Consider the following 14835-nt stretch of genomic DNA (forward strand, 5'->3'; position numbering starts at 1 on the left):
CGATATATATATATATATATATATATATATATACATACTAGAACTTCATTTAACGCTAGTATATCTCGAAAACACTTTCAATGTTATATGGTACATATATTAAATAATTTTTTAATATATTTCCAGTATAAAATTATAGGATGATGGAGGAGGCAGACTGATTTGAGTAGATAAATAGAAGGCAACAGAGCTATTGATGTGTTCTAAGCTCTTAATTAGGTAGTGGAAATATCTTTTTCATTTATTATGATAGCAAACGCAGAATTGTAGGGTAAAACAAAGTTGTTTTGCTAGTTGGAATATATGTCTTATGAGCTATTATGAGAATTCAACATTAGAATTGTACATTATGTGTGACACTAATCTTTCCCAACCCGTAGCTTTTTATATAATTATCTTGGAATTAAATCATCCTATTAATCATAAATAATTACTTTCCTCACTTTTATTGATAAGAGTAACGAAAAGAAAGTCTAAACTTGAAACCACCAATCAATAGTACAATCATCTATAACAGGAAGAGTCGCCAGTCCCACACCCCACTAATCGAAGGGGTAGCTTTATTTCTTCAACATATGTCGAGGAATTCCATCAGCTTTCATTAATGTGTGTCTAATTCTGATGCAGATCACAATGGTCTCTCGGATAGATCAGCTTTTGATACCTCAGCGTACATGTCAGCTATTGCCTTTGCAAAATATGCCTTGGCTTGAGGTCTCTTGATCTGGGAAGGATGAATCTTCATATTAGAACCTTGTCCATGCAAATTTAAATAGATGAACAGGAATAAAGAACTTGCCTTGAATGTTGGGGTGAGTAGACCATTTTCTAATGAAAATGGTTCCAGAACTAAGGTGACAGCTTTCACAAATTCAAAACCCCGCAGCTGGAAGCACACACATGGAGATTTAAGTTTTAGGGGTATTTGGCATCCAGAAATACTAATCGAGTCACCAAAGGTCAAGATTTTTACCTGAGCCTGCTTTCCTAGAGCATCCATATCTTCAAGGACTGCAGCCCTTGCCCGTCGATCAGCACAAAGATGTCCTAAATCTTCATACTGAAGAAACAAAGATTAGATCTTGTAAAAATTCATATAATTTTCTTTTCAAGAACGTTAACAGAAAAGTCAAAAGTAGAGGTCATTCAAATGCACAACCAATGATGAGGTATCTTGCAGAATATATTGATTTCCACATAAAGAATATAGTTCAAGTGGCAATTCCATAATGCTGGATACAAGATTTTAGATACCAGTTCAATATTGGTTTCCACAACTTGTTGGACCAGTCTGACACCTGTGTACAGGCAGTACATCAATGTATACCATCCAGTGTAACTCAATAATTAATAAAAAGTTAGATACCAGCCGGTGTCGAACCACAAAAACAATCTTTCTACTTGTAGAGGCAAAAGTTATGTACATTGCACATTCCCAACATTGGCGGAAGTCTTGTATACTGGGCCACATTTTTTTAGATCCCAAGTCAATGACTGCTTGTCTTGCAATAGCCAATTATAAACTGTACAAAGTTCTAGGATAGGATAACAATCCAATCTCCAAGAGAAAAGGTACGTGTAGAATGTCCTAAACTTCTGAAGGGACATTTTACAATAGTGATGGTGCATGCCAAAGCTCATTCATTATCTAAATAGGTACACATGTTTAAAAGCATATGTGAATCTCAGCTTCTACCAAAGTGTTTCATGGAATGCTCATGGACTTTGATTTTCAAGATCTTTGACAGACCAGCACATGGTCACCAAGCATCAACCTAATTTAGGTGTTTTGGTCTAATTTGTATGGCAACCTGCCAAGTCCAACTGGTCCTGAGTACAATTGTCCAAAACATTCTAAAATGTTGAACATGATTTTGAGAGTCTTCATGTGGATTTAGGTTATTGATGCAACCATGAGATGAGTCGATAAAAATAGAAATGAGATGTGAGTAGCCATAGAAGAATATGGTCACCAGCCAAATATTTAGTCCATCCTGATGTATTATATGCTCCGCTGACTGGCTGGAACATATGATGGATTGAAAAAAATTGTCCTTGGGCATGTGGCTCATATAGCCGTAAAACAAGTTCTATAAGCAAGCAGGAAAAATTAAAGTTTCCGCATGTATAGAAAGCAAAAGCAAGTCAAATGCAAATCAACCTTTATTCCTTCAGATGTAGCCCAAGCCTTCAATATGTCTTGATCAACTGAAACTATTGCAACTAGACAGGAGTTTAAGCTATCGCCTGCCAAAAAATAAGATGCTCACTGTTTAGATACATCATAAGTTGATCGCTACCTACTTGTAGTCAGCATAATTACCATAAACAAAGCACTGGGAAACAAACTTGCACTTGGCATATACGTTCTCTATCTTTTCAGGAGCTATGTACTCGCCTTGGGCCAGCTTAAAAATGTTCTTTTTCCTATCATTTTTCGTAAACCATAGGCATCAGATATTGTAATTATGTACATCAAATTTATAGTAGAAACCAAGTAAAAAACTACATTTTGTTCATAGAAATAAGAGCACAAGGACATTGTAAGCAATTATACACAATTTTTTTAAATTAGATGCTACAAAACAAAGATCACATAAGCAAGGATGTCAGAATTGTTCATTACGCAAAGATATGGAGCCTCCACTGTCTAAAATCAGAATTCTTTCATACATCATATTGGCACAAATTGGGCATGAAGCTCATGCTGATTGTTTTAATCCCTGTAACCAACAAAGGGTGAAAATGCACACTGTAGATACAGCATAATGCCCCATGCAGGTATCTGCTAGTTGACGTGTGATCCACAAGAGAATTACAACCAACATCAGATAACCTTCCCCTGAAACATCTCACAATGGAGTAATGTTATTGTCTTTATCAGTCACCATGATCATATTATCTCCAGAAAGTTGGGACATTATGGCTCTTGTTGTACCAAGATCATACCATCCTTTAACAAAAGCTCAGCTCCTCTTTTTGTGATTGAATTTTCAGTTTGATGGTGCACTCATATTTCAGTTCCATTCTTTGTTTTGGCAGGAGGTAAGAACCCTCCCCAGATCCTGCATTAGCGGGAGCCTCATGCACTAGGTATACCTTTTTTACTATATTTTCACAAGTGCACCGCTTTTTCTAAAATAAAGCCCGAGGAAACAACACTTATCACACCATAAATTCAAACATTAGTAACTTTGTGTCAGAACCATTTAGAAACATTTTAGCCTGCACATGATCATAAAATTTTGTACAAGCTAATTGGTTTTCCTTTCACGGGTGACAGATAATGGAAGAACAGAAACTAGAAAATTGTTATATTTTAAAAAGAACAATTAATAAAAACTTTGTTATTGCTACTACATGAATTTGGTATTCCAATTACCTGTCTATGATTTTTAAACGCCCTCCAGGAAACCACAATCCTATGTCTCCGGTATGAAGCCACCCATCCTCGTCCATTACCTCCCTCCTGTCCAATTAATTGTGGTTTCAGTGAATTTAGGCTTTCTTAATATAGAGTAGCAAAAATATGAAGCAACAAGCCGATCTAATTACGTCTGCACTTCATCCTTGTAATAGCCTTGAAACACTATTGGACCTCTTACGCAAATTTCTCCACGTGGATATGGCTGGTCATCCGACGTGTAGTTCATTTCAGGAACATCAACAAGCTTGATCTCTGTCAAAGAACGATCTCCAGTATGAAAAGGATCCAATAAATACTACAAAAAGAGTTGGGACTTCAAACAATAGTACACAATGGAACTCTCATTTCTCACAAAAAGATTCTGAAGCTTCTCATATTGGTGCCAGGATAAAACCAAAATAAAGTAATTATGGAAGCAAAACAAACAAAAACAACAAAATTGACAGAGAAATAGAGAGATGATAACAAGCTAGAGCTGAATTAGCATACATGTTACTCAAAGCTAGAGCTGATAACAAGCTATAACCTTTCCAGGATTAGAGTAATTCTGAAGTGGGGCTCAGTGCATTACCCAAGGCTAGAAAATTCATGTTACTCAATAGCTAAACTATGAGGGTCATCAATAGTTTTACAATACCAACCAATATACATGAGAAATTACTTATACATAGGATTAAGATTTTGGATTGATAACATTAGGTAGAGAGCGGAATAAGAATATAGAGACAAATCCAAAATAGAGTGAGAAGAGACGAAAATTGCAGATGAAACCAGATTGTTGACTAAAGAGAATAACAACAATAGCATTGCTTCCATTAGTAACCAGAGTGAAGCCTGCTACAGCATATTGCAAGAAGTAGGAAAAGACATGTAAAAGATTTGCAAGCATAACATATTATGTTAGGTGCAGTTTGCTAGTTTAGCTATAGGAAATATCAGGTCTTTTTCCAAACCATAAAATTTAAGCTTACCACAAGCAGGATTCGGAGAGCCAACATGACCAGTTAAATTATCACCCTCATCCATACAACTTATGACACAAGCTGTCTCCGTCATCCCATAACCTTCAAAAACTTGACCGCCGAAGCATCTAGATCATTGATACTTGTTAGCGATGAACAATAAGCAAATATAACAGCACCAAACAGTTGCACTTATGCTTTTAAGGAAACTTCCTTACATTCTTAAAAAATCCATTACATCTGCTGACAATGGAGAGGCACCTGAAGTCATCATTCGTACACGACCTCCAAGCTTTTCTCTTATTTTGTTGAATACTAGTCTATCCCACATTGGCGATGGATTCTTTCCTGGGAGGATACAATATAATTATAATTGATACAAAATCTGTAAGGATCTCAAATAGGAATATCAACAAACAATTACTAAATGAAAAGTAACTAATGCCACACAATAATATTGATGCCATTCCATATTTCTTTTTCGTATATCAGCTGCATCTTGATTTTTGAACTTTTCTATGTTTCTTTTATTATAGTTGTCTATTTCATACCCTAATTCTTCTGTTCTTCCTTTTTATTCCTGACACTGTTTAGCAAACAATACCAGCAAACAGTTATCTTCTACATGAGTTAGCAAAACTAATCATATAAGAAGCCAAAATTGTGGTAAGGAATCACCTATATCCGACCCCAATATAGATTGTACTTGAACTTGCAACATATTAACTCAAATTCAGATGAAATAATGTTGCACATCTGTTCATTGATAGCTCTTCTAGTGTGTATGTGCTATAACATCATGGATGACCTTGGCACGTGTTATCTAGCGATACAGATGGCTGTCAGATATGACAAACATTTGTAGTTTAGGCAATGTCCTACCGTTAATGAGAACTATCAGCAATGGTCTACAAAAACAAAAATCAAAACAAACAAGTGACTATTGCACACTGTTGCATTAATAGCTCTGCTAGTGTGTTACAGCTCTACTAGAGTCTACACTATTAAGATAAACTTAATAAGTGTTACTGTTATCTAACAACACAAATGAGTAACAAAAATGGCAATATTTAAGAACCTCTGGGAAAAAAAACCCAAATATCCATTAGATTTTAATATAGAACATAAAAATATTGGCAAAGTTTTACAAAAAGAACAATGATAACAAAGAAGTGACCTTTCAACTTCACGAGTCACTAGGACTAGCAAAAGGTGAAAAAATTAGGAAGCAGTCACTGGCTAAGGGGAAAATTGCAGAAACCTTCTTTCTCCTTTCTTTTCTTTTTCGACCTATGGCCTCTATACTTTAAATGCAGAAAGAACCTACTTTTATTTGATAGCTTTTTTTATGATAATTTATCAATAGCTGTTAATTCTTTCAGAAACTATCCACCACTTTTGGTTATTATGATTCTTTTGGTAATCCTGTATCTTCTTGCGCTTGGATCAGTTTTGTTGAGATAATACATATAGATATGTGCAGTAATGAAGATGGGCCAACACGATGGAAGCAGGAACTCATGTCCCAAACAACGCATGCATGGTTTAATGTTTCACGTGGACTGATACGTACCTGTTCAGGCTTCAACTGAAATGCAGACCATTCAATTTCTGGTGGTCCACATGTGGTACAAAACTTACCACCTAGTCCAAGTTCGGTATGGACCTGGACCCCGTAAGCCCGGTTCTCATTACTTTTAAATCTTTTAATCATAATACCACTCTCTCTCTCTCTCTCTCTCTCTCTCTCTCTCTCTCTCTCGTGCAATTCCTCTTCTCTCACCACCCCTGGCCCATCCGATGCTCCTCCCTCCTCCACTTACTCTTCCCTCCTTACCACCCCCACCACCCCCCGCCCCCGCCGCCACCCCCCCCAAAAAAAAATAAAAAAAACAAAGCAAATCTTTGAACCGCAGTAAGGCACCGTATATCAGTATGCCGACACGGACCGAAATGTAGAACCTTGACTCCTTGAGCACACATAATTTTTTCAATCTACATATTGCTTCACTTATCAGTATTTGCTTCTAACATCTAATGCAATTTTTTACCATTTGCTATTGCTTGCATCTTGGCATTGTAGGCAGCATTGAATAACCTCTCCCTCAGGCCACCAGTTGTCTTCACAGCATTCATAACACTGAAATGAAATGTCACAAATAACTCATTAATTTTTCTACAAAGATAACAGCACATTAAATTATTCTTTTTGGAAAATACACAACATTGTATTACCCAGCATATATTCTGTTGTATAATCGAGGAACACTAGAAAATAAGGTGGGCCTTAGAGTTGCCATATCATCCATTAGCTTTAAATTATCCTGGAAAAAAAATCCATCACAATTCGTCTACAAAAAGAATGTGTTCATGGAAATGTAACCCTTTGTATCGTATTAAAATAATTGCATGTTTAAAAATCTAAAGTATCATTAGTTAAACCATAATGGTGATTTGACTGAATAAATAGTAACATGAAAAATTGAGTAAAATCTGCTGCAGCAGATGCAACTCAAGCTTTCAAAAGTAACACCATCTTTTATAATGTTATTCCACATACCTGGCTCTTAGGTTATCCTAGCATCCTAACTTTCAATATGAAAATAGAATAATCTTACTGCCAATGTCAAAGTTCAGCATGTAGTTCTGATGCAACCAGTTGCAATATCTTTCTAATGTAGAACACTTAAGAAACCAGACGAAGGCATGATTATTTGTTTTCCTCAGACACAAGGGAGGCATGCAACAGAATGTGATTTGAGACAAGGTTTGCCATACCGGACTGTACCGCCCGGTACGGGCGGTACGTACCGGTCCGACAGGCTAACGGTACGCGGACCGCCCTGTACCGGTCCGCCCGTACAGTGCACTGTAGCAGTGCACTGTAGCACTGTAGCAGTGCTACAGTGCTCGGTACATCTGGGTGTACCGAACGGTATACCGTATCGTACCGGTACCGAGCCCGGGTCGAAATGCCGGTACGGTATGGTACGGCGAACCTTGATTTGAGATTTGAGAAGGTTTAAGAAAAATCCTGGAGATGAAGTGAAGAAAGCACTGGAAGTAGTCCTACAATAGAATCTACAATCCTAAAGAAAATTCCCAGAAATAACAGGGGCACATCCATGTTGTCTACAGTTATTAGAGAGCAGGTGACATGGATAGCTACAAACTCAAGTGATCATTTCTATTCTCCCAGAGGTTTCATTGACAAACAATACCAAACATATCTCATGGCAGGTTATTAAAGAACATCTCCAATATTTCTAATTTAGTTTCCCAGATTAGTCAAGAAGAAGAAAAAGGAAGTAAACAAGGAAAAATTGAAGCAACTAAAATTTGAATTTAATTGAAGATCTCAACTCTACAAAGAAGTTTCATCACTTCATCAATCAAATCTATCATAAAAAAGAAAGATCATTTTCCAAATCAATTATGCATGTTATCATCTTTGAATAAGAAAAAAGTGATTGATTTGACATGACATAATTATATCTTTATCTTTTTTTTGTACTAAGGGAGTCCATAAAAGAGGAGAAGGGTATCATAATTGAATGTCAAAAAATGATAGAATAAATTGAAGTACTTTTATCACATGTGTGAATAGTGTGAGGCCACAATCTGATTCCACCGCCCACGAGTGAGAAAGTTGGAAGGTATGAGTTAATCTTTGAGCCTAAACAAGTATGCCGATTGTCTTTTTTTCTATTATCTCTCGCTTCCTCTATCTTTCCCTTCTAATCTCACATTAAAAACAATTCCTCCACTGATCACGAACATGTTGTAGTTAAATTTGGTATTAGAGTTATCCTACATCAATAATAGTATAACTGGATTAATTTCCGGTTAATGCTTCACACCAAACAAGTTTTGTTCAGTTTGAATATATCTTTAAGACCAAACTGGCCAAAACCATCTGCACTCTGAGAGAAGGCACATGAACTACTGACCATATAGCAACATGCAAAATCATGTAAAGACTCGAAATGTATTTGATACATCCTGGTGGTTGCTACAGAATATTATGCACTTTGTATCATGACATTATTCCATTTGCATGATACTGCAACATTGAACAATATGATTGATACAGAAATCCTTGATAAAAGGACAGTTGCTACAGTCTTGTCAATAAAAAAACAAGCTTCAACTCTATCGAAAGGGGGAAGTAGAACTTGAATGAACATAATAAATTTGACCAGTAAAGAAATATGTCTGCTGATTCAGCCTTGGTCTGTGTGCTGATTCAGCCTTGGACCGGTGGATACCACTCAGTACGTGTCAGTTTGGACCAAATATTAAACCATGACAAGAATTTAAATCTCAATCAGATAACAGTTTTCGTAATTTACCAAACCGATACAATACCAGTATAATAGACAGTATACCGATCTATACCACCTGGTATCAGTTAAAGGTATGATTAAAAAATAATAAGACAATAGTATAATTCAATACTGGTCCTTGGTCAAACTGGTAAATTCTGGTATTTGAAACCATAGTTTCCAAAATCCACACTAGTAACTTGTCAACGGTTTTTAATCTCCATTTAATGTTGCTTGCCTCAAGCAATGATTGTAAACCACATAGCCCAAGAATTATTACCGAACAGCTGGATAGTTTCACATTGATCATGACTGCAGGATAGTTTCACATTGCCTTGAGGTTGACTCAAGTCAGTTTGAAACCTGACGGGCCAAGTTTTTGTAGAAAGAATGAGTCCTAATCTGCTGCTGACAGCTTTGTATTAATTGCTAATTAGGTTTTATAATCATTTATCTAAAAATTGGTTGATCATGGTTTTGTCCATAGTTGTATCACTACTAAGCAGACAGTAGCCTAACTTAAATCAAAAGACAGGAACCTCTTAGTATCCAGAACCGTTTAATTTAAAGAAATAAAATTATGAAGTTCTTACCCCCTGGTAGAAACCAACAGCAACACCAAAATACACCAAGGAAATTTGGTTAACACGCTCATAGATGTGGGCCAAAGGTAGATATGATATATAACTGCAAGAAGGAAACTGAGAATATCTGAGACATGCCATGATTAACAACAGCAAAGGCAAATAAGAACCAATAAAACAATATAAGAATCACTAACACATCTGAAGGGTAGAACTTGATATTTATGCTAGTTCCAACAGAATTTGCAATTAAGCTTTTATGAGTAAGTACAGCTCCCTGTGGAACAAAGCTCATCCATAATTAATCAAATAACAGATACGGAAAGAACACTGCAACAAAAATTGAGCTGCTCTGAAACAGCTTTCATTTGGTCACACTGAAATTCTTCGGTACCTTGGGTGTGCCAGTAGTACCGCTGGTATAGCAAATAGTTGCAACATCTTCAGGTTTTGGTGGGCAAAATGGCTGCAGGTTACTATGCCCCTAAATTGCAAAGGAAGGCCCAATTTGGAAAAGGCAATAAATGTAAACAATAAAATATTAGAATAAGCCAGAGAACTTATGTTTCATGGAAAAACAAAATGGTCTGGACTTTGGATAAAACTGATCAAAATTATATATGTAATATAGAGGCAAAGCAAAACACCTGAGTACAACATCAGGGCCATTCTTATAACACAGACCCATTTGTCAAAAACATATATGGTTTAGAAAGAAATGAATGTCCAAAACAAGAACATCAATCAAGCACCGTCTGGTGAGGGTAAACCAAGAAAGCCTCTAGCAAACTTATGAAAATTTAAGCAAAATGCATTATGGATGAGAGAGGATGCTAATATTTCACACTTTATACCGCTTTTACAATGATGGGAAAATACTTCGACTAGCATCATTCATTGTCATACTTTTCCTATATCATCTCTTCCAACCTCTACTGCAGGCTCCCATGAATAATAGGATCAAGCAGAACTGTGATGACAATAAAAAGACCAATCTCTCATGAAATACCATGCAGCAAATGTATATTATGCACTCCATTAATTTCCATATTGAGAATGTGAACCTGAACTAACAAGCCCATAAAATTGTTATGAAAGTTGGATAATGATGATGTGTCGGTTTGGAAATTTCTGACTTGATAGACCTAGCACGGTCACTTAGTTGTAAGCATTTTGCACTGTCATTTACGAATAAGGTACCATTCAACAGCAAAAAGCTGCAAAGGGAAGACTTCGTTATCACAATTGCAGACAAGCTAAGATACTTCAGGTAACATATTTTGTATGCAAAAAGTGCATTGCTCCCAAAAATAAAAAAACTCAGAAATCTCCAATTAAGACCAAAAAACTTGGGAAATCCACATGTCTAATCATACAGGAAAGGACTTTTTTGGAGTAAAACTGTAAAAGAACCCTATTCACTTTATCTTTAAGCCCTCATCAAGTAAAAGACATAATCCTATAATCATGTCCTCTTTCAAGTCATGTGCAAATTATTCATGAATGTTCTCCGAATACATTTTCATAACTTACTTCACTAAGTAGTTTTGAGTAAGTAACAATCTCCACTCCAGTTCTTGAAGCAACGGATGGCATCTTTTCATCTATACCACCAACAACCTGTTATGAAAAGAAAATGCAAATAAGAAAATTCTAGAGAGAGCTCCTCATAATAACAACAAAAAATAATAACCATTTTAGATATAAGTCATCTTACCACTATCAAACGAACAGATGGAATCTGAGATAAGAAGCTTAGTAGCTGAAAAACCAAGTGAGAATAATAAGAAAGTTGCATAAAAGACCAGATTAAATACATTATAGGTGGAAAATTAAAAAAAAAAAGTTAAAATGGTAATGGATAATCCTCTCACAGGCAGTTCAAAACTAATAGTTATATAATATAAATAAAATAAAGTACTTCAAAAGCTACAATAACAGAATAAGTAACTTTTTTGGCATAATCAAATACTAAAGATTCAGCACCAACCTAAAAAAAGATGATATTATAAAAGCAACACTCAGGAGAAAATATATGATACTTGCACCTTTAGAAGAGTGTCTATGATATAAGGGTGCAAAGGGAGCACCTATGAAATTTTACCTTAATAAAAGAGCAAATGTGTCTTGTTTAATGTGCTTTAGCATGCATTAAATACAAGATCAAATAACTCAGAAAAGGCTCAAGAATGAAGCTTACAATGCTCAGTGTTTGGGGTACACAAAAAATGACCTCAATGGATGCATGATTTACTATATACTGTACAGCATCTGGTCCTGCAAAAAATGTTAGTGCCTTCTATTATTAACAAGCAAAATAATATGAAAACAACCTTTTTTAAAATTAAGAAAACAACCTTACCAACTAGTGAATTAGATCATACCTAAAGTGTCATATAGAGGCACAGATATGTAAGAGTATGCTGAGCAGGCATGGTCCACAATGATCCACTCTGGTCTATTTATAAAATAGAGTCCAACACATGCAGCCTGCAACAAGTAGCATATTAAAGTATTTATTTCAAAGGACAAAAAAGGAGAGAGATTAATTAGTTATTATATTGAAATTTATTTAATGGTTTGGCATGGATACAGCTACCAGTCAATCAACTTATGATGCGAGAGTGGTACCTGGTAGTGAATGGATTATAACAACAAATTACTCCCAGTCATTCAAGTTATCTATTTGGAATCTTTGCAAATCATCTAGCTACCCTCAGAACTCACAAGGGACCATGTTTTCCTCATAATGATTCCAAGAAAGTGTTCTTTAGTTTCCCTTTGCATCTCGCAGGACCTCTCATATGAAGTGACTCACCTTTTCCTAACTGATGCATCCAAAACTTGAGTAGAAGATACTCATAATCAAGGTTTAAAATTTCATTGTGAATGCATAGATTACTTGAGTAGAAGATAATCATAATAAAGGCCGAAAATTTCATTTTGGTTCTGATGCTAGAACATGGTTGGACTGGTCCGCGACCAATGCAAACAAATAACAATGCAATTCCTAAAAACCTAAAAGAATACACATGGGCATTGTGCCACAGTACCAGCATATCAGCACCTGATTGAACTAGTGTGATATCATTAGTACTTCGGGAAGTTCCAAAATGCAGGATACCCGAATCTAATTAACTTACTGTGCGTATTCCGTGATATACAAGGCCAGATCCTATTGCTGACCTGGAGGTACCAGCTTCACCATAGGTCATCCATTTGTACCTATAACATGTAAGATTATGCAACATCAGATATCAAAAAATCCATAGAAAATGACATAATAAGCATCCCAGAGGCCAAAATATTAGAAAAGCCTTACTCTCCAACCGTTCCATCCACACGAATCCTTGTTCCCAAGTATCTGTAATCTCGAAAAGTCTCGACAGCATGTCTAATCATTGTCCACAGTAAAAATGATTTCACAAAAATAGTAAGCATGTATAAACGAGGATGAAAGAGCATGCAATAAAGCATACATATAAACGATAATATTTGGACAAGAAATAAATGATCCTAATGTAATACATAAAGAACACAAATTTTGAGGATTATTTTGGTACATCTGGTATGATAATTAGCAAAGTACGTAGCATTTTTGTTTTTTCAAAAAGCTCGAGTATATCTTAGTGAAAAAAGGAATATTGGAGATACTGACTCAAAATTGTCATGCAGTGTTCCAATATCAGGATGCTGTGGATATCTAGAGACTAGCTTCAGTGGTGATTGTGCAGATCTGCCAGGATAAGATAAATATTAGATGAACCATGGAATGATCAATGATACCAATATAAATTCTACCTGTACACATTCCATTTCCCAGTTTGCAACTTCTCAGGAAGAACAACACTGTAGCCCTGTGCTGCATGATGTGAAAACTTAAGATCCACTCTTTATTAAGAAATATATACTTAAACATGAGAAACTAATCAACAAAAAAAGAGAAACTAGCAATTCTGGGTCTATCAAAGAAGAGATGTCATAAGTGTTGTAGTAGATGATGTCTTGGAATAGTCAAACAAAATAAAGAAATAAAAACATTGTCTTCTGGACATACAATTGAATTGCAAACTAAACCATGTGTAAGCAAAAGACAAATAAGAAATACCTAATAAATCTAGTGAAGGAGTTCTTCTAGGGAGAATATTCTTTTTGTCCTTGTCATGTTGCCATGCTTTTGGATAGATGGCTCGAATTTAATTGAATATGAAAAAAGCACATATGTCATTACCACAAAACTGTAATCATAGATGATATAGACGCATCAAAATGGCATTGCATGGATCTTTGAAAATTGCAAATAATTCTCTTTTAACATGAAAGTACTATGTTTGTGACCAAAAACTGAGTTGAAAAAGGCAAAAGAAAAATTACATAATATGAGGATCTAATGCTGACTTAAGTAAATCAGATGATATGATCCAAGTAAATCAGATGATTTAAGTAAATCAGAAGTTCAATTTTAGGGTACAAATCAGTGGACAGTGGAAGGATGAGCCTCACGATGAGAGAATAGATAAGCCCTTAAGTTATATAGACAGCAAATGGATCGTGGAGAGAATAGATAAGCCCTTAAGGTATATAGACAGAGAATGGATCGAGTAAAATGCTTCCATAATGAACAATCGTGGATGCCTTGGATTAAAAATTCACAAAATAAAACCCCTGACTGCACGAGAAATATAAGATACACCCTGTCGGACGGATCCTGCTTGATGATGTGGGAATTAGCGAGACTGATCTTCCACCCCAACGAACGATTTCAATGCAACGCAATTCAAGATAATAGCACGTGATGCACCAAATACTCAGAGGCAATCTGGAATGCCTATGAATCACGAACCAAATTTCGTGACATCAAATAACTGTAGCATATACGAACAGAACAAATAAAAATCCCCACTTTGTATTATCCACCTAGAATATCCTCAAAAAGGCAGCGCCGAGCAGAGATTCGACGATGTGGAAGGATTTAGTGATCACTTGTTAGCAGTTTTATTCGACAAAGCCCCTTTTCCATCCCTTCACGATCCCATCATACATCAACAGAACCATCCAATCCAACGACGGAGAAGAAAGGGAGGTAAAGAATAAGAAGAACCCATTCCGATTCAATGGGTTTCCCAAAAAAGGAACGCAAGAAAAGCCGAAAAAGACGAGTACCGAGCGCGAACTCGCCGGCGGTTGGATTGGCGATGAGACGAGCGTTCGGATCACGGTCGCTGGAGGCGAGGAGATGACCAGCGATGGCTCGGAGACGGCGTTGGGGAGCGGAATCCATCTCCAGGTTTGTTCGTCTTTGCCCTTCCTCTCTTCCTCTCACGACTCGATCTCGCGACACATTAAAATAACGATGGAATGCAATACAGCGCCGGAGATATTTTATTATTTAGATAGGACGGCTTCTCTTGCGCAGACGTCTAGTATTCGTGTCACCATCATCCGCACGCCATATCCGAACACTTTCCATGACGGCCTTTCTTCGGCAGGTTTCCTCACTTTTTACCATATCTTGATGCAGCAAGTGTTTCCACCGC

At 36.3% G+C, this 14835-nt stretch overlaps 1 protein-coding gene across 1 annotated transcript; it reads right to left on the reverse strand.

The window, feature by feature from the left end:
* Positions 1-416: 416 nt before the first annotated feature.
* On the reverse strand, positions 417-14653 carry LOC135588159 (long chain acyl-CoA synthetase 6, peroxisomal-like). Its single transcript, XM_065080152.1, has 23 exons — positions 14462-14653; positions 13100-13160; positions 12957-13034; positions 12621-12692; positions 12442-12523; positions 11683-11788; positions 11499-11575; positions 11016-11060; positions 10832-10918; positions 9693-9782; positions 9496-9575; positions 9308-9401; positions 6625-6713; positions 6441-6529; positions 4608-4737; positions 4399-4517; positions 3556-3679; positions 3383-3469; positions 2324-2427; positions 2162-2247; positions 974-1060; positions 800-886; positions 417-724 (listed from the first exon to the last, which is right to left on the reverse strand). Exons 1-23 carry the CDS (start codon positions 14577-14579, stop codon positions 629-631), a joined length of 2088 nt encoding a protein of 695 aa, XP_064936224.1. The 5' UTR covers positions 14580-14653; the 3' UTR covers positions 417-628.
* Between the last annotated feature and the right edge of the window lie 182 nt (positions 14654-14835).

This window comes from Musa acuminata, chromosome BXJ1-8 (genome assembly GCF_036884655.1).
Source record: "Musa acuminata AAA Group cultivar baxijiao chromosome BXJ1-8, Cavendish_Baxijiao_AAA, whole genome shotgun sequence".
Classification (NCBI taxonomy): domain Eukaryota; kingdom Viridiplantae; phylum Streptophyta; class Magnoliopsida; order Zingiberales; family Musaceae; genus Musa; species Musa acuminata.

Excerpts from the sequence above, each read along its gene's own strand:
- LOC135588159 (XM_065080152.1), bottom strand. The coding sequence starts at position 14,579 with ATGGATTCCGCTCCCCAACGCCGTCTCCGAGCCATCGCTGGTCATCTC. Across the intron at positions 11,061-11,498 it reads TACCCCAAACACTGAGCATT|CTACTAAGCTTCTTATCTCA; the intron begins GTAAGCTTCATT and ends TTGGTTTTTCAG. Across the intron at positions 887-973 it reads CTCTAGGAAAGCAGGCTCAG|CTGCGGGGTTTTGAATTTGT; the intron begins GTAAAAATCTTG and ends GTGTGCTTCCAG.